This window comes from Lissotriton helveticus, chromosome 4_2, assembly GCF_964261635.1.
Source record: "Lissotriton helveticus chromosome 4_2, aLisHel1.1, whole genome shotgun sequence".
In the NCBI taxonomy this organism is placed as follows: Eukaryota; Metazoa; Chordata; class Amphibia; order Caudata; family Salamandridae; genus Lissotriton; species Lissotriton helveticus.
In genome coordinates this window covers 137,092,868-137,117,955 of record NC_136064.1, presented here as the reverse complement: position 1 = coordinate 137,117,955, position 25,088 = coordinate 137,092,868, and the positions used below count along the sequence as shown (strand labels likewise).

The 25,088-nt window shown below is 48.1% G+C and overlaps 1 protein-coding gene across 1 annotated transcript in view; it reads left to right on the top strand.

Moving 5' to 3' along the window:
• Positions 1–25,088, top strand: part of LOC144752257 (uncharacterized) — a 65,584-nt gene that overhangs the window by 24,577 nt on the left and 15,919 nt on the right. Inside the window, exon 3 of the mRNA XM_078640265.1 lies at positions 3,489–4,004. Coding sequence (XP_078496391.1) covers positions 3,489–4,004 — 516 coding nt within the window. The remainder of the gene's footprint in view (positions 1–3,488; positions 4,005–25,088) is intronic.

The window sequence follows — 25,088 nt, the reverse complement described above, 5'->3', positions numbered from 1 at the left end:
GACTTTTGAGCTTATTTGTGGGTCTCTAGGGAGATTGTTTGTAACCGTGTCCTGAGTTGAATTTTGCTTATCTTTCATTAGTGTATTGGATAGAACCCCATCCAGATTTGTTGTTACTGTGGCACCCCCTTGTGTTGGTTGAGTTTTCAATCCAACACCTATGTTGTTTACAAGGGATGTCAGCCTATCGATTTTAGATATAAGGGGTTTTATAAAGACAGTGATGGAATGTTCCAAGTCCGTTTTGAGGTCAGACACCATATTGGTAATCCAACAGGGTATTCCTGTGGTGGGAGGGTTTATAGGTGTTACCAGATTGTGGTTTCTAGTTTGGTCTTTCCCCCCCCCCGTTTTTTGAGCCTTCCTTAGGCCAGTTGTTTTCCATAGTGTTTAATTTGCTCTTGCTATTTTTTGTTTGTGAAGCAGGATGCTCCCTATTCTTCTTAGAGGGAGCCTGAGCACACGGGAGATCGACGAGTGAGGAGGGGGAAATAGCCATGTTAGTATCAGGATCATCTGTAAGGTCTAGAGGAGCTATAGAGATGTCATTTGTAGTTTCCTGAGTGTCCTGGACGACGATCATGGGTGGTAGAGACAACCTCCTCTCCGTGTTAGCTATGGCATTGGAAACTGCCCCTATGGTTTGCTTGAGCATCTTATCTATGGCAGTTAAAGTTGGTACTGTTTGTTGGGAATCCGGTTTTGATCTAGTGCTTGATCTCAGTGTAGGCATTTTAGACTTTTTTGCAGGCTTCCTCATGATATGTTAAACGGGGATACAATAGTGATGGGTGAATTACACTGAGTATTGTACGGCACAGTTAATTACCTTGATCGCAGGCAGTAGTGATGGGATTCGGGGGGGTGGCCCAGCCCAGCCTCCTCTGGCCGATGAGGGCCGTAGAGGGCCCGCCCTTTGCCCGGGCTTAGCCCCAGGCGTCCCGCTCGCGTCCCGCTCGCGTCCCGCGACGTTGAGGGCTTTCTGATTATGAAGCCCCTTCTGGCGCCTTGATCGTGCGTGCCTGGTACTAGCGGTCTCTTGCTGCTGAAAGGGTATGGCAATGTTCTGCAGGTTTCCTCCTGCCGCTTGTCTTATCCAGTGTCTCCGTCAAGTGCAAGGTATCTTTGGCTCCCATCACCCACTCCATCACCCACTCCATCACCCACTCCATCACCCACTCCATCACCCACTCCATCACCCACTCCATCACCCACTCCATCACCCACTCCATCACCCACTCCATCACCCCCTCCATCACCTCCTCCATCACCTCCTCATCACCTCCTCATCACCTCCTCCATCACCTCCTCCATCACCTCCTCCATCACCTCCTCCATCACCTCCTCCATCACCTCCTCCATCACCTCCTCCATCACCTCCTCCATCACCTCCTCCATCACCCACTCCATCACCTCCTCCAACATCTCCTCCATCACCCACTCCATCACCTCCTCCAACATCTCCTCCATCACCTCCTCCATCACCTCCTCCATCACCCACTCCATCACCCCCTCCATCACCCACTCCATCACCCACTCCATCACCTCCTCCATCACCTCCTCCATCACCTCCTCCATCACCTCCTCCATCACCTCCTCCATCACCTCCTCCATCACCTCCTCCATCACCTCCTCCATCACCTCCTCCATCACCACCTCCATCACCTCCTCCATCACCTCCTCCATCACCCACTCCATCACCTCCTCCAACATCTCCTCCATCACCTCCTCCATCACCTCCTCCATCACCTCCTCCATCACCTCCTCCATCACTCACTCCATCACCCACTCCATCACCCACTCCATCACCCACTCCATCACCCACTCCATCACCCACTCCATCACCCACTCCATCACCCACTCCATCACCCACTCCATCACCCACTCCATCACCCACTCCATCACCCACTCCATCACCCACTCCATCACCCACTCCATCACCCACTCCATCACCCACTCCATCACCCACTCCATCACCCACTCCATCACCCACTCCATCACCCACTCCATCACCCACTCCATCACCCACTCCATCACCCCCTCCATCACCCCCTCCATCACCCCCTCCATCACCCCCTCCATCACCTCCCCCATCACCTCCCCCATCACCTCCCCCATCACCTCCCCCATCACCTCCCCCATCACCTCCCCCATCACCTCCCCCATCACCTCCCCATCACCTCCCCATCACCTCCCCATCACCTCCCCATCACCTCCCCATCACCTCCCCATCACCTCCCCCATCACCTCCCCCATCACCTCCCCCATCACCTCCCCCATCACCTCCCCCATCACCTCCCCCATCACCTCCCCCATCACCTCCCCCATCACCTCCCCCATCACCTCCCCCATCACCTCCCCCATCACCTCCCCCATCACCTCCCCCATCACCTCCTCCATCACCTCCTCCGTCACCTCCTCCGTCACCTCCTCCGTCACCTCCTCCGTCACCTCCTCCGTCACCTCCTCCGTCACCTCCTCCGTCACCTCCTCCGTCCCCTCCTCCGTCCCCTCCTCCGTCACCTCCTCCATTACCTCCTCCATCACCTCCTCCATCACCTCCTCCACCACCACCTCCACCATCAGCCACTCCGTCACCTCCTCCGTCACCTCCTCCGTCACCTCCTCCGTCACCTCCTCCGTCACCTCCTCCGTCACCTCCTCCGTCACCTCCTCCGTCCCCTCCTCCGTCCCCTCCTCCGTCACCTCCTCCATTACCTCCTCCATTACCTCCTCCATCACCCACACCATCACCTCCTCCATCACCCACTCCATCACCCCTCCATCACCTCCTCCTCCATCACCTCCTCCAACACCTCCTCCAACACCTCCTCCAACACCTCCTCCAACACCTCCTCCAACACCTCCTCCAACACCTCCTCCGTCCCCTCCTCCGTCACCTCCTCCGTCCCCTCCTCCGTCCCCTCCTCCATTACCTCCTCCATTACCTCCTCCATCACCCACACCATCACCTACTCCATCACCTACTCCATCAAATCAAAACAGGTGGAGGTAGTCTTTTAAAATTCTGCCACAGAGCACCAAGAAAAAATAAGTTCTGTGGAGGAGCTAAAGGTTGAAACTAATACCCAAAATTTAACATGGAATATTTGAACCTAATAAAGTAAAGAAGTATCATGTGCCCATGCTAAAAATAGGTAGGCTTACGCACATTATATCAACGTTTTCATTAAAACTGAAGTTAAGTGTATGCATGAGTATTAAATAAACATTATACATTATACAAATACAAGAAACTTGCAACATATAACTTTGAATGTCGCTTCATTATTTCTTGTCTGGTTCTTCTGATTTCAGTACACCTCAACAGAATCAAGACCTAGGTCTTGTCCAGAGTAGACTTCATCTTGTTATGCTGAGTTAAATCCAGTGTTTGCAGCACCAGCTCAAAGCTCTTAAATATTCTAGACTTTATCTAAACCCATAACTCAAATGACTCATAACCTTTCTTTTCTGACTGATTTCAGTGGCTGAGAACCTTGAAGAAATCAATGATACCAGGAATGATCCATCTTTGAAAGTTTGCCAAAACTTTGAGAGAAGCGAGAAGATTGATTGCGCCTCCACAGAGCCCGTGGGTGTGAAATCTGAGGCGCAAACACAGGTTGAGGAGAAACCGGGTGTGAGGAACCACCAGAACCATGCCGACCACCCACAGATCGATGGCGCCCTCTTAGAGTCTGCATTTGTTAAATCTGAGATTATAGCGGTGGATGAGGAGGAGAACCACAGTGAGTGTGAAGAGAAACGCATGAAGGGAAGGCAGGTACCCCCGCATTATCTTCAGTACGACCCGGGGTCCATGTACAGAACTGGTGATGGATATACACCACCCGCTGACCAGGACTGTCCGCGGGCAGAGGGGAGTGATGGCTTCTCTGCAGAACGTCTGGCTGTGAAGAGTGAGGTTACACCGAGGTTTATAGAAGACGCTCTGCCTGTGATCAGTCGCCAGATGTGGAAACGGGAAGGCCTCTCTTCAGGTGAGTAAGTAGTCATCACATCTGATTGTCCAGTGTGTCTGTGAAGGGGCCTCTTCCCAAGAACTGTATATTTGGGTCTTTGGGGGGCATGGGCTAAATGTTGTCCTAAGAATGGACCAGACATAATCAGTGTTCCTCCTCTTGGGGGTAAGGCTCTGCTCAGCTTATAACCGGGCCCTTAGTATGTCGGAGTTAAGAGGCATAGAACTGTCGGTGATGTTTCTTGAGGGATGCATGTTGTCACGGACCAGTTGGCTTATGACATGCAGTCCTCTATGCATATTGAGCTTCTTGAACCTTTAGCGGGCTGGCTCCAGTCGAGTTTGTCTCCCCTACAGAGGTTGGTCATGTTTACAGAGTTTACAGCTTCAGCAGGTCCTTGTGTGCCAGCTCCCTCTGCGACAGTTCTCATGTTCAGCTTACCCACAGTCTGCTACCCTCTGTTGCCTGTCTACGTGCTCCCCTCTGTTGTGCCTCCTCTGCTTATTGCTTGCTCTGTTTTGCCATTTCTGTTAATCTTTCTGCCCACTGTTTTGCATTTTCTGCTTATTTGTCTGTCCTTGGCTTTGCCCTCTTCTTCTTTGTTTTTGCTTTTTTTGTTTGTTTTTTGCTGTTCGTTTTACTGCCCTCTGTTTTGTCTTTTCTGCTCAGTTTCCTGTCGTCTTTTGCTCTATTTTGCCTTTCCTGCTCAATTTTCTGCCCACTGTTTTGCCTTCCTCTGCTCGTTTTACTGCCCTCTGTCTTATCCTCTTCTGCTCTTTTGCCGTTCCTGCTTGTTTTTGTGCCCTCGGTTTTACCCTTTTATTGCTCTTTTTCATCTCTGTTTTCCCCATTCTCTGTTGTTTTTTGCCCTTTGTGTTGCTCTTGTCTGCTGTTTTGCCTTTCCTGCTAGTTTTTCTACCCACTGTTTTGCCTTCCTCTGCTCGTTTTTCTGCCCTCTGTCTTGTCCTCTTCTGCTGTTTTGCCTTTCTTGCTTGTTTTTGTGCCCTTGGTTTTACCCTTTTATTGCTCTTTTTCTGCTCTGTTTTCCCCTTCTCTGTTGTGTTTTCCCCTTTGTTTTTGCCCTCCTCTGCTCTGTTTTGCTTTTTTTGCTTGTTCTTCCGCCCTCAATTTTGCCTCAACTGCTTGTTTTCTGCCCTCTTGCCCTTTCTGTTCATTTTTCTGCCCTCTGCCTTGACATCTCCTGCTCTGTTATGCCCGTCTGCTTTTTTTCTGGCATCTGTTTTGCTCTCTTCTCCTCTGTTTTACTTTTTCTGCTTGTTTTTCAGCCCTCTGATTTGCCTTTTCAGCTTTTTTTCTGTTTTCTGTTTTGCATTTCTGCTCATTTTTCTACCCTCGGTTTTGCCTTTTTTGCTAGTTTTTATGCCCTCTGTTTTGCACTCTTGTGCTCTTTGTTACCTTTCCTGTTTGTTTTTCTGAACTGTGTTCTGCCTTTTTCTGCTTGTTTCCTCCCTCTTCCTGCCGTTTCCCTCCTCCCGCTATCCAGTGCCCCGCACTCACCCAGGACCTGCTTAATGGAGGCCCCAGTGTGAGCCCTTTTAGCAGGACCTTGTGTCTTGTCCCCTGCAATATTTCTCCTGTCCAACTTGCCTGCAGTCCGCTACCCTCTGAAATGTTTAGAATCTGGAGCTGGATTCTGTGGCTCAGGGAGATGAACCGCTGAGCGCTTCCTCCTTCACTGATACTTTCCTCTCCACATTAGTTGATTTAAAAAGCCTTCCTCCCCTCATGAAGTCTTTTTGTGGCCCAAACAGCCCTTATATGAAAGAACTTGGGCTGCCTCAATGCCAGACATGATTATGATGGTGACAGAGGATAGGCAAATCCCATGTTTATGACTTTAAGTAAATACTTTATCAGAAGCTCTTGTAGTCCAGTATTTTTTGGCATCTTTCCAGCCTTTGAAGCAGCTGCTTGTGGTATCAGTGTCTGTGAAGTTTCTGTCCCTCTTCTCCTCTGGATAAAGAATATTGAATCCTCTCCAGGATAGGAATGGTGGGTGCAGGTTGCATCATTAGAAGACTTCCGTCCTGCAGGTGGCGGTCCGTCTCGTCTTCCCACCCCATTACTTCCTACGGCTTGTTCGCGGTCACCTGCTCCAGTGGAAGGGAAGCTGTGGGGGCAGCGGATTGGTTCAGCTCTTGAGACAAAATGGAGGCGCTCCCAATACCACAACAGGTCACAGGAAGGTCACACCGGCTGGAGCCGAGCCAGCACCTGCTCCTGCCATGCAGGGGATGTAGTCCTTTTGTATCCAGCTCTAACCTTTCAGATGAGTTCCCTACGTATGTGGACCATAGAGGCTGGAGGAGCTGGAATGGGCGGCCGCCGTCACTCCTTCTGGCCCCGGTTCACCATGCAATGAGTGAAGGCAGTTGTGCTTTCAGAGACCCCTCATTCACGACAACCATCATACTCCAAGGAGGAGAAGATAGTCCTATCAGATGGATCTGAAGAGGTCAGGGGTGATGGGTTCCGGCCACACCATTGCTCGATGAAAATGTTGAAGTCTCATTGTACTAGGATAAATGTCACCTGGTTCACACCAGAAATCAGAGACCTGAAGAAACTGTGCGAAAGAGAGGAAAGGAATTGGAGGCGAAATGATGAGATTGACAAAAAGGATGAAGACGTGTCGACATGCTATTAGGAAAGCCACGTTAATAGACATTGCTGAGAGAATTACACGATTGCTACAGGCCTCGAGGGGAATCTACAGCATAATGCATTCTTTCCTGAAACCTAAAGTCGCAGGGACAGGTCCCCCTCCCTCTAAAGAGTACTGTGAAGAGCTTGCTTGATAATGATTCTTTGGGGAACGTCTCGAAGTAGTAGGATCCAAACTACTAAAGAAAGCCACAACCCAGCTAGCCCAGGCTCTCCCACCGTGGGTATGTTCACTCAACAAAAACAAATCTAACTGAGGGAATAGGAAAGTCCCCCTCATCATCATCATAAATAACTTTATTTGATTCGAAAAGAATCATAAAAGTATACATTTTTTAACATACAAATTCACAAATGGTATTTCATATCCAAAGGTTCAAACACGTAAACACAGAATATCAAAAGAACATTATCAATAAACATTATATAAAAAATTCTTAAAAATCAATCCAATAGGGCTAAAGATAAAAATTACATTAGAAAGACGGACAAATTATAACAATCTATTACTCCAGACTTCCTAATGTATTCAAGATCGAAAGACTGCCGGGAACATTTTAAAAGCTTCTTTTAGACACAATCGAACAAATATAAAGTGCACTGTGCATTTTCAAACTACATCGTCACATATATAAGTTGGTTAGGCTCTCACACCAACCAACTTATATTTGCAAGCTTTGATTACATCTTTAAAAAACAAGAAAACAAATGTAGAGTGTACTGTGCATTATCAAACTACAACATCACATGTATAGGTGGGCTAGCCTCTCACACCAATCCACTTGATTTTGCAGGGTAGCTGCCAAAACTTAGTGCAATTTAACTAGATGTATTCATATAAATTATCAATTCCATGAATTTCAATGGCTTTCGGTAAAAAACACAAAATATCAAAACAGGAACCATACTATCAATAGCGATTCCTGATTGAAAGTGCCGATCTAATGAAACTAAGCATTGAGCTACATATAGCAGCAGTTTGTAATGATCTTAAGTGCTTAAAACCTTCTTTAAAATTACACGGTCTGATTTCCCTTAGGACGGGTTTAATAAAACGATCTCTTGGAGCTTTATAGAGTGTGCAAAAGAGCACAAAGTGCAGAGTACAGTGTTGGGCTCCATTATCACATGGGCAAGGGGGTAGCCTCTCACACCAACTCCCTTGCTTCGGGAAAGCAACTAGAAAGTGCAGTGCCTTTAACCGAAATCTGGTCAAATAAAAAATGCCATTGCGTGTGTGTAGTAAAAGATAAGTAAAATTGGTGCTATGATATAACTGCCTGGTATAATGGTTGTTCATCATATTTGGACGAACCCAATATACTACGATATGCATTCTTAATCACAATCTTTGTATCTGATTTAATAGAATCTGGGTTGTCATAGAAATTACCAAGGCCGATTTTATAAAAGGTTTCCTTAACTTAACACAGCCATGGAATCTGCATGGCATGGTCCAAATTTACACAATCTTTTAGGATTTCTATTGAAAGCTGCAAATCATCTGAGGACCATATTTTTCCCCATAGGAGCAGTGGGGACACATGGATACTATCACTCACGAAATCTAAGCCCAACTCGGAATGACAAAAATTATTGGGAGAACTATTCGGAACTGATAAGAGACGTTTTAAAAACTTGTTCTCCGTAACTTGTAATTGTGTGCATTTATGATATCCCATATGTCGCAACAGGCAAGCATCTAGATTTATACAGTGTCTTTAGTTCAGCAATTGGTTTTTGGCCTAATTTACTTGCAAAGCGAAAAAGGGCCTCTATCGATCTCGTTGTCTTTTGTACTCGTGTTGTTATTAGAGGATCCCAACTCTGGGTTTTATTAAAAAGATTTCCCAGATAATTAAAATTTGGGATTTTTTCAATGATCAAATTATCTACAACAAATCTACGGGTTTTGGTCCCGTTTGGGCCGTAGACCATTGTGAATGGTTTTGTAAAATTAACCTTTAGGTCTAAACCCAGCATAAATTCATTAAAAGCATTCAAGCATGTTTGCATACTATTTGCAGTTAAAGTCATTAACACAGTATCGTCTGCATAGGACAATAAAGCTATTTGTTTGCCATTTATTTTAGGAAAGTCCGAACCTTTTTCCAGCAAAACTTTTTCTAAACCATTTGTGTAAACTAAAAACAAAAAAGGGGCCAGAATACAGCCCTGACGGACACCTTCGATTGATGGAATAGACCCTGTCTTTTCACCCCCAGGGCCATATTGAATGGCCACAGAAGTAGCAGCATGCAATCTACGCAACAGGGTGACCAAGGGTTCCTCAAACCCCATAGACTCCATTAGTGACCACAATTTCCTCCTGCACACAGTGTTGAAGGCACTGGATAAGTCCATGAAGGCCAGGTGTATAGAAACACCCCTGGCCTTCATGTACTTACCCATGATCAGGGCCAAATTGAGACACTGTTCCGTTGTCCCCCTACCCTTTCTAAACCCGTACTGTGAATCCACAATAAGGCCAGAGGAATTTGCCCATGTTTCCAGGCGGGCCAATATTACTCTCCCCATTAACTTGCAAGAGGCGTCTATTAAGGAAATTGGCCTATAACAGCAAGGGTCGCTTTTTTCACCTTTTTTGAAAATTGGCACAACTACTGACTCTTTCCAAGATGATGGAATGCGGCCCACAATGATCGCCTTAAAGACATTAAGCAGCAGTGGTGCCCAGACTTCGAGATTATTTTCATAAAGATCCAAGGGTAAGGTAAGCGTCAGTGTAGGCGAGGCATTTTTTGACACTCTGCTGCTGCGCTTGCTGATTTATAAATTCTAATAACTGCCACTTACTTGTGTATACTTAATTCAATTTGTGGACCTGGAATTTAATTTTTAACTGTGCCACATGCGCGGCGCTTGAAGCGCGGTCTTGTGCGCTTTTATTTGCGCGTTTTAAAGGGAAAACTTCATTTTGGATTTGTTGCGATTAGTGGGCTTGTTAGGACATACCTGCACATAAAATTTGTCATCTGCACCGCTGTTCGGCGGCCCGTTAGTTGGACTGGGGGTTAGGCGCCATCTTGGGAGGGGAAGTGCCGGCAAGGGATGCCATTTTTGTTGGCGTTCTAGCTGTTGCTGCAGACATAGCACAATTGGGTGCTATTTAAACGTCCCCATGATGACGCGCAGCGGGCGCACCGTAGGCGCGCCGGAGGCTCACCAGAGGCGAGCCCATCTTTGCCCATCATTGACCATCCGGGACCCGGGGCCAGAACCCCTGGCCCAAATTTGCATTACTCTAGATGTGAATTATTGGAGCTTAACATGGGTAAGTCCCACCTTGATCAGGATTGCATACATCTGTTAGCTCGGGAGGGCCTTCTGATTACATCTAAGAGCACAAGAGCGCGGCAGCGCTACTCCTATGCTCACGTTTTAAACTATGGCCTGTTGAATACGCGCTCTTTGCAGGGCCACAAGTTGGAGGTCTTTTCACTACTGGAAGACGGGGAGCTAGATGCCCTTGCGCTTACCGAAACATGGTTGGAGGATTGTTCGGCGCCGGATTTAGTGGCGGCCCTACCAGATAACTATCTGGCACTCCATTTCAATAGGGAGGGAGCTAAGAAAGGAGGTGGAGTAGCTCTTCTCTATCAGGCCCGTCTCCGCACCGCAAGGTTTCTATCCGAAACCCTGGGGGGCGCAGAGGTTATGGGGGTTAAACTCAGGCGGGGGGCGGTATGTGTGGTGGTTTTGGTGGTATACCGACCGCCTTGGGCCTCGCCAGAATTCCCGGCTCTCTTTATTAGATTGGTTCAGGATCTGCGTTCGAGATATGACAAAATGATTGTTGTCGGTGACTTCAACTACCATTGGGAAAAATCCCCTAAAGAAGGGCAAGCGCTACAGATTGAGGAAGCAATTTCCTCCTTGGACTTCACTCAACAAGTGAAGGGACCGACACACGAGAAGGGACATGTGCTTGATTTAGTTTGGACCACTATGCCAGTCCAGGGCTCTACAGAGATCTTGCCATGCGCCTGGTCTGACCACTCTTTAATAAGGGGCAGAATTCTATTGAACGGCCACCTGTCCAAGCCTGGGGAAGGTTGGAAAATGGCCCGGAAGTGGAGAAACATCGATGGGGAGAAAATGGTGCATCTCCTGGAAGAGTCTCCTCCAGTAAAGGAGCAGGACGCTAATATTGATGCCCTTTGTGGACACCTTCATCATAGACTGGGGAGAGCCATTGATTTGGTGGCACCCCTTCGTAGGGTGAAGAAGGTGGAGAGAGGAGCTGGGGCTCCGTGGTATAATGACTCCTTACGGGATATGAAACGTGGGGTGAGGAGGAAAGAACGAGCATGGCGGAAAGAGTATGACGCCACTGCCAAGAAAGAATATATTTCATCCTTAGCGATTTACAAACTAGCCATCCAAACTAGGAAGGCTGCTTTCTTTGAGGAAAGAATAGTTGCAGCTAGAAATCCACAGAAGGAAATCTTTCGGGTCCTGGCTGAGCTCAGGATAAACAAAGAGCAAAGCACTGAGTTCGCCCAGGAGGATTGCCAGAGGTTCCAGGACTTCTTTGTGAACAAGATCTCCGATATTCTGGGAGAAATTGCTGTCACTACACCCTTCGACTGTCCTCGCCCACCTGACCATACTGCCCGTCGGATATTATACCGTTAGCTGAGTTCTCCCCAATTGCAAAACAGGAACTACTTACGATTACGGACCGAGTCAAATCCGGCTCTCAGGTTGATCCATGCCCTCCTGATGTGTTCAAATTGGCACTGCCAGGTATTGAGAAAGAAGTTTTGCATCTGTTGAACACTTCCCTTCACACAGGACAGGTCCCTCTAGCTTTCAAAGAGGCTCGCCTGATTCCTCTACTAAAAAAACCTGGATCGGACACGAAGTGTTTGAAGAATTTCCGACCCATTTCCCAGCTGCCTTTTTTGGCTAAGGTGATCGAGCAGCATGTGCTGGCATTGCTCTCAGGACATCTAGAGAGCAACAACCTGCTGGAGTCCAATCAGGCAGGGTTCCGTGCCAACCATAGCACGGAATTAGTCATGCTATCAATCCTGGATGAATTGAGGAGTCGAGCTGATATAAAAACACCGAGCGCCCTGGTACTACTGGATCTCTCCGCGGCCTTTGATACCGTGTGTCATGAACAACTATTGTCGCGGTTGAGGTCTTTTGGTATCAGGGGTACAGCACATGCATGGCTTACATCATTCCTGCAGGGCAGGACACAAAGAGTACAGTTGGGGGATCTCCTTTCCACCTCTGCTCCCATCACTTGTGGGGTTCCACAGGGTTCTGCCCTGTCACCCCTACTCTTTAATATTTACTTGCAGCCATTAATTGCGCTCCTGAATAGGATGGACTGCCTAGTATACAACTACGCCGATGACACCCAGATAATCATCCGGCTGGATGATGGCCCGGGAGCGTCTACCAGGTTGCAGGACATACTCAAAGCCACGGTTAATTGGATGTCCGAGAATTCCTTAAAAATCAACCCGGACAAGACGGAAGTGTTGCCTATTTCCATCACGGGCAACCCCTGGAGTGAGAAATTCTGGCCTGTGGAGCTGGGTGTGCCACCGGAACCGGCGTCTGCAGTCAAAAGTTTGGGCTTGTACGTGGATGATAAACTCTCCATGAAGAAACAAGTCACCACGGTAGTGGGCACCTGTATAGGCCTGATGCAACAATTGAGGAAGATCTCTGCACTACTCTCATTTTCCACCTTGAGATACATGGTTTCAGCCACAATCCTGGCTAGGCTGGACTATGGAAACTCCCTGTATATCGGTCTACCCCAGCGGCTGCTGGATATGCTACAGGGGGTTATGAACGACGCAGCCCGGCTGATTTACAAGAAACCTAGGACTGCCCACTCTTCCCCTCTGATGCAGGAGCTACATTGGCTCCCGATTCGGCAGAGGGTTGTATTTAAAGGATTGTGTATCGTACATAAGGCGCTGTATGGTAATGCACCAAGATACTTGAAATCCCGCCTGTCCCCATATACACCGAGCAGGACTTTGCGCTCGTCGGACGCTACCCTCTTGTCCCAATCCCGTTTTAAACTGGCCACGGTGGGGGGACGTGCTTTCTCCAACACACTCCCAGCTTTATGGAACAAACTGGCCCCAGAACTAAGGAAGGAATGCAATCTGTTATCCTTCAGGAAAAAGTTAAAAACCGTATTGTTCAAGCAAGCATGGAGTAGCCTCTAGGCATTGTGTTAAGATCAAGTAAATACCGAACCCCACTACGTAATCTGGACAAACAGCGCTTAGAGACCCCGGTGGTTATAACGCGCTATACAAATTAAATAAATAAAATAAATAAATAAGGGTACAGCATCAAGACCTGGTGCCTTGAGTGGAATACCTTTTCTCAGTGCCCCCTCCACTTCACCCAAAGAAAGTGAGAGACTAAGTTGTTGTGCAGTCTCAATATTAAAATCAATCTCGTTCTCACCTTCATTTGTCAAAGTGGCTCCCTTTGGGTTAAAGATCCTAGAGTAATGAGTCTCCCAAGTCTCCCCGGTTATATGGACAATCCTGGTTCTATTTTCGTTACTAAGGAAGGGACGATTTATTACCTCCCAAAATAACCTACTGTCCCTTAAATCAGAGGCTTTCTCAAGGTCATCCCAGGCTTGCTTTTTCAATTCCAATTTCCTTTTATCAATGGTTTCTTTATAATTTCTTCTTGCCTTCTTAACCATTTCCTTATCCCGTGGGACTCCATGTAACACCTTCTACAATAATGTTTGTGCTGCGGAGCATTCAGCATCAAACCATTTATAGTCCCGGGTATCGCCCTTCCCGGCAGGTTTAAAAAGATATGTGGCCACGCTCTCACAGAGAGCTTCAAAATTCTAAACTATCAATTCAGGATCACAAGTACTCGTTAGACAGGTATCCACTTGTGAATGATTGGCTCTGAAAGTTGTTTCCTCCAATTTTTTTGAATTAACCCTATCCCACTTTAATCTAAGACCATGATAGTGGCTATATTTCATCGGTTGTTCAGAGGACTGTTACCCGTCAACAACAGTACTCAACATTAGGACAAGTGGATTGTGGTCACTGGCAGGATTTATTTCTATTTTAAAATCATCAATAAGATGGACATACATACTAGAAATGAACACAAAGTCAATTACACTCATTTGTCCCCCAGTCTCCTGAAAGGTTGGTATCGGCACCGTTAGTGTGCTAGTCGACATGTCTAGCATGCAGAGATCATTTACCACAATAATGTTGTTCAAAGCATCTCCCTGTGTGGTGTGCTTAAAGTGTTCAAGTGGTTGCTCATTTATATCAAGTAGACCACAAGCCTTGGTCCCACTTTGATGACATGTGGTACAATTAAAATCCCCCAGCCACATAATACACAGAGGTGAAAAACTTTCTGTCACTTTGGCTATTTCAACCTGTAAACCATCAATAATAGATGTAGTCTGGGTGTCAAGAATGTTATAATACCAGTTGATTAAAAGCAAAGGGACAAGAAGCAAATTTGTAATCAGAATCAATTGATACCATGGAGAGGCCACTATTTTATCTATTTTCAATGACTTATCTTTAACCGAAATAGAAGTCATTTGCCGCCTTTTGCCCTCCCGGCCTGTGAAGGTTCAGCGTGAACAATAAATGAACAATATCCATCCAAACTTTGGCCAGTTCTGCTCCAAGTTTCTTGAAGACAGATGATGTCAAAAGATTTAATATATTTCATCCATACCTCATCCCGTAATCTTCGTGTGATGCCTGCCACATTCCACGAGATTAGGCGAAAAGTGCATCTATCAGTTTGATTACTTATTTTGTCTGGATGTTTACTTACGCTAAGCCCTTCTCCCATTTGGCCAACATGTATGATGTCCTGATTATCCTCACAGTCTACAGCCAATGCCAGCATTTTATCTTTATTGCGGGACAACTGGGAATCACTATCTTCTCCCAAAGGGTCAGTAAATAATATGAGCTCATTTATGTCCCTGTGATATGGTGAAGATGCAGTCATGTCTTCAGCATCATAAATTCTCATGGGGGTCCCTCTTTGTAGTCAATCAACCTCAGCTAAGGTACTCAAAGGGCCAAAACGATTTGCGTGGTACCATGGTGGACACTGTGGTTGCTGATTTACTTTATTTTGGCACTCTATTCTTATTGAATTAGGTTGCCATGTGGGGGAGGGGGGGCGGTAAAAGAACCCCAATGGTAGGATGATGACTTTTGATTTCTCCATGATTTGATCCGACATCCTATCAATTATGGCTCTCACCAGCCCTGGGGACCTAGAGGTTAAAACTATACAGTCCCCCTCCAGTGATTTCTCACTTGGTCCAACCCATCTGACCCTTCGAGCCACCTTGAGTTCTGAAAACAGGACATTACGATTTATTTCTGTCTTGGCATTTATGAAATGCAACAATTTATTTCTCAGAGACGGCCAGTCTTCCCCTTCCCCTGGTGTTAATGGGCATACATTTACTAGAACAACAATGTAAGGTGTAGTGTGGGGTGGCAAGTTTAGAATTGAGTCTGGACCATTGACCGGCAAATGGCATGGGGAACATTCCATAGCAGGGATCTTTTCTGGTCTACCTTCATTTTGAGTGTCTCCTGTCCCTGGTAGTTTGTTCTTATTCATGGAATTTATACTTTGATTGCCTTCCTGGGTCAAACTATCTACATCCACAAGGTGATGTATATGACCCTTAGGGATCCCAGGCTGTATCATTCTTTTCCCCGAGCAATCCAATGTAGCAGTTTCCCCACTTCTGTTTTTGCCCATTTGCCTATTTAACCCAGACCTCAATTCGGTTTGTGGTGCACTGATGTTTAATTGTTTGCTCTCTATACATGATAATCGATTTTTGATATCAGACAATTTACATAAAATAGTTTGTAAATGAGCATTCATCACTACTTCCAACTTAGTCCAAAAATTTTCCTCCATACTCTGGTGTGTAATTGGTGCAATCTGTGTAGGTGTTATATTTATCGATGAAGAATCGTGGCTCTCAGTCACTAAATCTGGTGTTAACTCCGTAGTCTCTTGCATGCCCTTCTTTACTGGGGGTTTAGATATATATACTGTTTACGAGGTCTCTTAGTTAGTCCCTTTCGTTTTTTACCCAATGGGGCGGGGCTACTCCCACTTATCTGTTTAGTTTTTTGTACCCTTGTTGTTACAGTTGATTTATTTCTTATAATCGGACAATCCGGAATCTCTTGAATACTGTGAGACTCTGGCAACGACAGGGGGCACCCATTAAGTTGTGGTCCTCCTTCCACCTGTCCCTCGTCTAAGTTTGTGCTGATAGTGCTGGTAGTAACATGGCGACTCTGTTGCAATTGTGAATCTAGTGACAACCTACGTTCAGTTAACTTCATTTCGTTTATGATTACAGATGTAGCTTTTACTAAGAAAGCATCCAGGGTGCCCACAACCCCATTCCCTTAGCCTATCTTTGGTTTTGTCATTGCTAACATAACTTCACGGAACACAAGACGCTATCTAAAGTAATAAACAATAAGAAGACTCCTGCTTATAAAGCAGCATACGTAGATGTCACTCAACCGGCGGTAGCCACCACCCAACACAATATGGACAAGATATAATTTTCAAACCGCTATCCAAAGTTAGTGCCGAAGTCTTACTTTGTCTTGTCAGTCAAATGTTAATCCGGTGGCCCAACCCGGCTTCTTTTGGCCTCTGACGGCCACAGACGGCACGCCCTTTGCCCGGGCTTAGCCCGGCGCCGGCCCATGCGCGTTCCGCTCCAAAAGATGAGATCAAAGCCAGGGAATATTACTTGATAAGAACCTTACCATGGCAGCACAAGCTAAGAAATTGGCTGGATCATACTTGGACGTATGGACGTGTAAGAGCCCTGAGGAAGACTATGAAAAGGCTCCCAACTGACATCCATAGAATTGTCACCCAAGGACTCATCATGTCACGCTTGGATTACGGTAATTCTCTCTATCTAGGGAGTCCTATGTTCGCCACGAGACAACTACAGGTGATACAAAATACCGCAGCCAGAGTCCTGCTGAATATCCCTAAATCTCATTCTGCGTGATGGGCGCTGGCCAACCTTCATTGGTCGCATGTAAGGAAGAGAATTGAGTTTGTCTTTTTGTATAATTCATAAACTAAGACCTGTTCAGAGGCCACATATCCTGAAGCAATTCCTTGCTCCTCACCAGAAGGCACGGGACTTGTGATCAAACAACCAATCTCTCCTGGCTATACCAAGAAGAAAAAAAAGCCAGAAGCGGAGAACGTTCCTTTACATCCTTGGCCCCCAAGCTTTGGAATTCACTCCCACTAAGTCTAAGATCTCATGATAACCTGATTAGCTTCGAGAAACAACTGAAAGCTTACTTGTTCTCTTGATTTCAGCCTTCCTCACTCTGGTTACATGTTAGTGCTGGGAAGCCCGTGTTTTGGTAGCCAGGCGCTTTATAAGAAAATTGGAATTGAAATTCCATTGGCTGGCAAGTCTTCCACTAGCACCTCAACCCCAGACCAGGTGGGGGCCCCTGGAGTTTGCTTGTGTCAGATATGCAACGTTATGCAGCGGGCATGCTCATCAGGTCACAGTAAAGCATCTGCTCCTCTTCCTCTAGTCGTGTTACCTTCAAATATTGGGGTCACATTGGATAGTTCCTCAAAGCCCCAAAGGGTAAAACTGCAACATTTTCAGAGAAAAGAAGAATGGGCAAGTGTTGGACTCCTTTCTTAGGTAGTTGTGCTCAGACGGGGCGAGGGTAGTGAGGGTAATGTTAGGACTAAGACTAAATTGTCAGAGATTTGCCAGAGATTCTCAGGTGGCATATACAGAGCCCGCCTTATATCCTGAAGTCAGTATGCACACTCGATACTTAGGGTCTAATTATGATGTTGGTGTGCAAGAAACCGATGGCACGTCGGTGTCAGACCCACTGACATCTACCCCTGTGGTCCGCCCGCCACATTACAATTCGGCAAGTGGAGGCATCGGGTGGGGGGGCTGTCAGCAACACTTCTGATGGACTCAAAAGGCACGTCTGTACATTGGAATGACAGCATAATCCCTTAATGATGGTGGTTCAACCGTCAGGATTATGATGGCTGTTCCGACAGCCATTCTATTTTAGTCTTTCGGACATGGAAAGGCTGTCAAAAAGTGACATTAGGGGCCCCTAGCAGGACTCCCTTCCCCCTGGCGCTCTTCAATGCCTCCCTCAACATTGCAGGGATATTTGCAAACCTCCATTCTACAATGGAACCTTGTGCAGCGGGTCGATTCTGCCCGCCACACAAGCTTCTACTGCCTATGGGCAGCCGCATCCAAATTGGGATATCGGAACAGCCGGCCTAGGGTCGAGCGGTTCCTTCCCTCAAAGGGGTTGTAATAAACCCCTTAGGGTTTCACATTATATGATTATTTATGATATTCAATGATATTCACTGTCCGCCTAAAATTGATGTGTATTCAAATTATTGTAAGTATTATGTGATGTGATGTGATGTGAGGCGTCATTTGTATAGCGCTCTATCACTCCAAGTAGCATCTTGGCGCTTAGTCTCCCCCAGCTGAGTTGATGATCCGCGGCTGTACTGTCCACCTAGGGAAATTAGAATTCACACGAGTGCCTTACATGCTGGTTCTGACAGGCTGTAAATCCAGGTTTTAAGGGCTTTCCTGAAACCTTGTTCAGTTGTGAACTGGCGCAACTGGTCGGGTAGTTTATTCCACACCCTCGCGCCAATCACTGCCAGGGATTTTCCTCAGTTCGTGGAAAGTCTGAATTTGGGGACAGTGAGTAGGTTGGCTGAGGCGGACCTAAGATTTCGGGGAGGATAATATCTCGTAAAGCTTTTTTGGAGATATATCGGGCCCGGCAAGTGTAAAGCCCTATAGGTGATAGTTAGTACCTTAAACAGATTGCGTTTATGGATAGGGAGCCAGTGGAGGGCATCCAGTGCAGCAGAGGCCGAAGACTTTCTGGGCCACCTAAGTACCAGGCGAGCGGCCGCATGCTGGACCATCTGAAGCCTGTGAAGGGCCGATTTGTTTGATCCTGCATACAGGCTATTACAATAATCTAGTCTAGATATAATTAATGCAACTGCCACCGTGCGCCTGGCTGCCAGGGGAAGCAAATCAAAACATTTCCTTAGCCCCTTTATAATATTGAAACAAGATCCTGCTACTGCCTCTGCTTGCTGTTTGAAAGATAGGGAATCATCAAATTTGATCCCTAAATTTCGTGCTGCACTAATTGTGCTCGGCGGTGCTTCAGCATCCTCTGGCCACCTTTTCTGAGGGGCGAAAGCGTTATTAAGTCTGAACGGCAGAATTTCTGTTTTAGCGGAGTTGCACTTCAGATGGTTATTTTGCATCCAGGTAAATGTTGCTGCTAGACAGTTTTTGAGGTTTTGTTCTGCGTTCGTCACGTCCTTATCCAGGACTAAGACCAACTGCGTGTCATCAGCATAAGCAATAGTGCTGATGTCAAAGGAAGAGATTAACTTGATCAGGGGGACCATGTAAAGATTGAAAAGCGTAGGGCTCAAACTTGAGCCCTGTGGTACCCCTGTCATAAGTGCCTTTTCCTCTGAGCATAAATTGCCCAACGTGATTATTTGACGCCTATGCGTTAAAAAGTTCTTAAGCCACTCTAATGCGGTTCCTGCTATGCCCGCACTTGCCAGACGGTCCAAAAGAATAGCATGGGACACCGTATCAAACGCCGCCGAAAGATCCAAAAGGATTAGGACGGCCTTCTTGCCCTGATCAATGACAGCTCGTATGGTTTCCGTAGTAAACAGAAGGGCAGACTCCGTAGAATGCTGGGCTCTAAAGCCCGCTTGATTAGGATGAAGTATGTTATTCCCTTCTAGAAATGCCATGAGCTGTCTGTTTACAAATGTTTCCGCTACTTTACAGAGAGCTGGAAGAAGTGAAATGGGGCACAAGTTGGACAAGGTCGTAGGGTCCGATAGTGACTTCTTCTGGATGGGTCTTACCGCTGCGATTTTCCATTGTGCTGGAATATCACCCGACAGGAGTGAAGAGTTAATGATTGCGTTGATCATGGGATTTGCCTCCTCTGTCATGGCTTATAACAGAACCGGGGGACACGGATCAAAGGGAGATCCTGACTTAATTAGAGATATGGCCTGGCGAGTATCCTCCAGACTTATCGGGGAGAAAGCCTTCAAACAAGCCGTATTAGCATTAGTCCTAACCATTTCTTTAGTGTCAGTTTGCTCAGCTGGAGGGAACTCCTTAGTGAGATTCTGAATTTTTTGTTCAAAAAAGTTAGCTATGGAGTCGCAAAGAATCTGGGATGGTGGAATATCCTGTATCAGGAATTTAGGATTTCAGAAACTATTCACAATTTTGAAGATTTCTTTCTGCTTGTTTTTTGTAGATTCGATAGCGGCCGCATAGAAGTTGGCCTTAGCACTTTTATTCAGGGTATGATAGTGCCTCCTTGCTGTCTTGTACCTATCATGATCTTTGCTATTGTAATTGCGACGCCAACTGCGTTCTAATGTTCTGACTTCCCCGTGTATTTCTTTTAGTGTTTTTGAGAACCAGGGCGCAGATTTCTTCTTATGGCCAGGTCTTATCTCTGCACCTATGGATTTAGTCTTTTTCCCTATGACACTGATCCATTCTCCAAACCCCTGGTAGTCTATAGATGTGTTGCCTGTCAGGATGGGTTTACTCTCTTTCACCCATCTGAAAAAGTCCGGGGATATATAATTTTACCCCAACATGGCGTATGCCTCCTGTTACTTTGAACATTCGTTTTTATTGCCGCACTACTATCTACTATGATGCTGAATGCAATACATTTATGATCTGACCAGATTTGAGTCAGGGGGGGCTCTACTTTCATAGTCTCTAAGTTGGAGCTAATGCAGTCCAAAATATGGCCCGCTTTGTGGGCAGGGTCTAAAGTTCGGATGGTTAATCCAAGGACATGTATTATATCTCTGAAACACATTACACTCTGATCAGTAATATTGTCCAGATGAAGATTCAGGTCCCCCAGTAGTGTAAAATTGGAACACTTGAGGGTCAGGTTACTAAGTACTTCCCCCACACTTTCCAAAAACTGAGTGGGCGGACCTGGTGGGCGGTATACCAAACTCCAGCAAAAGTAAAGGAAACGTGGACCTGAAGGCAAACACCCAGACTTTCTGCTCCTTTGATATCCGCTAGCTCCGTAATCATACATGTCATAGAGTCTCGGAAAATAATCGCCAAGCCTCCACCACGCTGACCTGGTCTGTTCAACCTCTGGATTAAGAAACCAGGTGGGTGGGCGTGTACGATGTCGGGATTAGACCATTCTCTTAGCCACGTCTCGGTGACAAACAGACAGTAAAGCTCACCCTCCACTATCAGGTCATGCACGTGTAGTGCATTCTTACACATGGAACGTGCATTTATGAGTCCACCAGTTATCGTCTTGGGTGTCCCTTTCCCTTTAGATCTATGGAAGGGTTCTAATACCTGCTTACATCCATAACAACTAATGGGACCTACAAAGTATCTACATTAATGGTCTGAAGACAGCAATTAGGCTGCTTATTAAGTGACACTGTAAGAAATGGGGGTTGCCCAAATCTCCAAGGGGGTAGTATGGCATCAAGCGGGCAGGCCAAACTTCGAGGACATGCGAAGCATTCACGCAATACCCACAGTCAACACACCAGGCACACCACAAAAGAGGCAGGACACCAGTTTGAGTTGGAAAAAGATACGTCGTTTAGTAGGGTTTCCAACCTGCAAGGCAAAAGAATGCAAAACAGTAGTGTCACACAAGACGCCCAATGGCGCCAGAGCCAAGTATATAAAGGGGGGGAATTATGTACATAGGAAGTAGTCCATGCTGTAAGGGAAAAAAAAATGGATTCAAAATGTCATTAGTTCTGGAGCCCAATCTGGCGGGGCCAACTCAGACTCTCATCCTACAGGGAAGGCTGTAAATGCAAAAGTTCTACATTAGCATAGTTAACCATCATGCACATTAACACCAACCCAACCCCTGTTAGGGAAAGAAAACATTAGGGCATCACGGCATAACATGGGCAGGAACATCTGCAATAAATCAGCCTATCTGGCTGTCACGAGGCCGTGTCCCCTGACTTGGACGGGCGGGACGTACCTTCTAACTTGTGTCCGTTTCCGCCCCGTCCGCAGGATCCCCTTGATGTGGCTTGGAGCGGCTCCGAGTTTCCTTCGCTGCCTACGCTGTTAGCCCTCCCCGCTCTGACGTCAGGGGGGAGTCCCCTGTCTCTTCCACCGGTCAGCCTATCCGGTGCGTCATCGTCATCACCAACAGACCAATCAGCAGGGCCTGCGGAGAATAAGGAAGTGCTGGACATGTACCCTGGCGCGCTGCCTGACGGGAAGACGCCGACCCGCGAGGAGGACGCAGACATAGAGGAAAACGGACGGAGTGAAGACACATCGCCGGTTACACTGAAGGAGAGACGCGACAAGCCAGGAGGCCACCGGACCCACGAGCCGCCCTGCCACGCTTCCAGGGGAGAAGTGTGGCTGGCCAAGGTACGAGGGCGTCTACAGGGGTTGTTCACTGCACGGGGTGGGACTGGATAGAACGAGGGTAGCCACGGGGCCCTGCACGCACTGCTAGTAGCGAAGCTGTACACACGGTGGTGGAACCTGGTGATCCCTCACTTTCCCTTCCCCTCTTTCATACGTGTCCCCTGACCACGCCACTAACGAGGCTCTCCTGTGTCTCTTTCCTCCCTGTCTATATCCGGAGCCGTGGAGCCTCAGGAAGAGAGACAAAGGGACCCTGCTGTGCATCTTGTCTGGAGAAGCCGTCTTACAGGATATAAGGAACCCTTGAGTGGATAGAGACATTGCCCCGGGTCAAGCCCTTTCTGTTAGTAATAAAGAGCTTGTGGACTACACGTTTTGAGTTGAGTCCTTCCTTCCCCGGCCCCTCCGTCACACTGGCCCATCAATCTGGTACATAACAAGGGCCTGGAATAACATCAGGCCAACCCATGGACCAACCTAGGCGGAACATACATCGCCCAGCATAGATATCAGGTAGGAGCCCTCCTTATATATCAGGAACACCTGTAAGGAAATAGCTAGGCTCCCTCTACCAACAACCTTGGGGTATCAACATCAGGCAGAACGTTGGCATCACTATAAGCATAAGACATCAGGGTGTACACCACAGCCAACTCTCTTCATGAACATTAGGCATACACATTATAGAGCATTGGCAGGTATTAAACCATACGCATGAGCCTAATCCTACCCACTGGTGCATCATCTAATGAAGGCCCCCTAGGCATCTGTTCCCTCCCGGCTCATTCAAGCCAACCTATATGGGGGGGTGCCCTTAGGTCATAAACACACTGACACACTGGGTGCGGAATTCAGCGGAAGCACTGCCTTGCCACACTAACACAAATCCCAGGGCCTACACTAGCTGGCATTCACCTGGTCACCCCAGGCAGGGATTAACAAATGTCGTAGCCCAGTTCAGATGCCTGGCAATCCTGCTGGTACTTCTCACGGGGGCCCTGGCGTAATTAGGGCCTACGAGCTCAATTACAATGTCTCCGGGGGGGGGGGGGGGGCGAGCACCGACCCTGTGCCCCGTTGCCCACACTCACCGGCTGTCCAGGACCTCCTTTGCGGTGGGGGCAGGCACCGACAATGTGCCTCGAGGCCCCCTGACGTGGCACACGCGAAGGGAACTTTTCTCCCCTCTGGGGGAATCACCCGACTCCTCCTCCTCACCGGAGGTCTGGGCGGCTCAATCGGGGCTCCTCAGGTCCTCACGGGAGCCTCACAGCTGCTCTCCTCCGGGCGCTTCAGGTCGGGAAGTGGGGCTGGCACCGACAGTGCGCCCCGGCCCCGCCTACCTCACCGGACCTTCTCCCTCGGGGCACAGACCGGCAGGGTGGCCTCCCGCTCCGGTCGCTTCACTCGGGGCTCCCTCGTTGGCACGGGGGCCCTGCAACCAAACTTCACCCGGGTCCCCCTCCGACCTCACGGGGACCCGGGGCTTCGAATCCCCTTCTCCTGGCCTTCCCGGCCGTCAGCCAATCCCTGCGCGGCCTTAAAAAGGTCACGGCCGCGTAGGCCAATCCGTGCGCGGCGGGGGCGGGCCGATGACGCGGCCGGGCCTCCGTCACGTGATAGGGGATCCGCCGGCCTCAGGGCCTAGCGCGGCCCTTTCTTCACTTCGGCGGCCCTCTCCTCACACCGGGGGCCGCCGCAACGGTATTCACAACGGTGGGGGTCCCTGAAAGGCGGTGCCGGGCCGCGGTGGTGATTTTCACCAATTTACGACGGGCGCAAGGCAGCGCCAACACTCCTCGGGCTGCGGCGGTGAAATCGGCGGCAATAAGGGGTAGGCTCCCTTTTAATTAATTATCTTTCTGTCGCTATTCTCCACCGAGACCGGGGCGCTTTTCTCAGAGGACAGCTCCTCCCTCAGCCCACACAGTCCTCAGAACCAACAGCACTTCGGGGGCCACACCAATCACAGGGCACAGTCCCTTGGGGGCACCATCCTCCCCAGGCAGCTCCACAGGCAGCAACAGCCTTTAGACATCCAGCGCTTATGGGGCGATACGGCAGTTTACGCCAGTCAGCTGTCCGCAGCCTTTCACCATAGGCATCTCACAGCCCAGCACTTCCAGAGGGGCCACCGCTTCCTTGGGGGAATCAACCTCCCCAAAACAGCACTACTGCAGCACACCTCACAGGGGGGAGGGTGAACAGTCCCACAGTCCTCCTCAGGGGTACACTCCTCACCTCCTGGGCGCTTCTTCACGCAGTGCTGGCGTGGTTCCCGGTCCATCCAACGTCAGTGACCAGGGAAGGGGCCCTCCCTTGTCAGGGGCCCATGGGGACAGCAGCGGGGGGGTTTATAAGGGTGCAGGGCCCAGCTCACAGGCCCATGTGGCGGTAGCACCTCACAGTAGATCCCCTCCCTTCTTGGTCCCAGCGCTGACTGACTCTCTGGTGACACTTCTCCCTATTTATACCCTCCTCCCAGGCAGTGCCAGGACCTTCTAGAATGTTGGCACATCTAGCCTAAACTGGTTCTAGGGGAGGGGGTGAGCACCCTGGGTGCCAGGCTTTCCCTCCAAAAGCTAGGGGTAGCTGGGTAATATTATCTAGTCCGCTGACCTATGTCAGTCCAGTGGCAAAACCCAGGGCCATGGCATCCATTTTAAAAACACTACATTTCAGTCAGGTGCAGTTTTAAAATGGGGGATTTTACAAGTGCTCACATTATTTCATGTAATTACATTTTTCACAAGGGGTCTCACACCACTCATGGCCTATACAGGTTTAATCCCATGGGGGAGACAGTCTAGATAAGGGGGTCAAAAGCA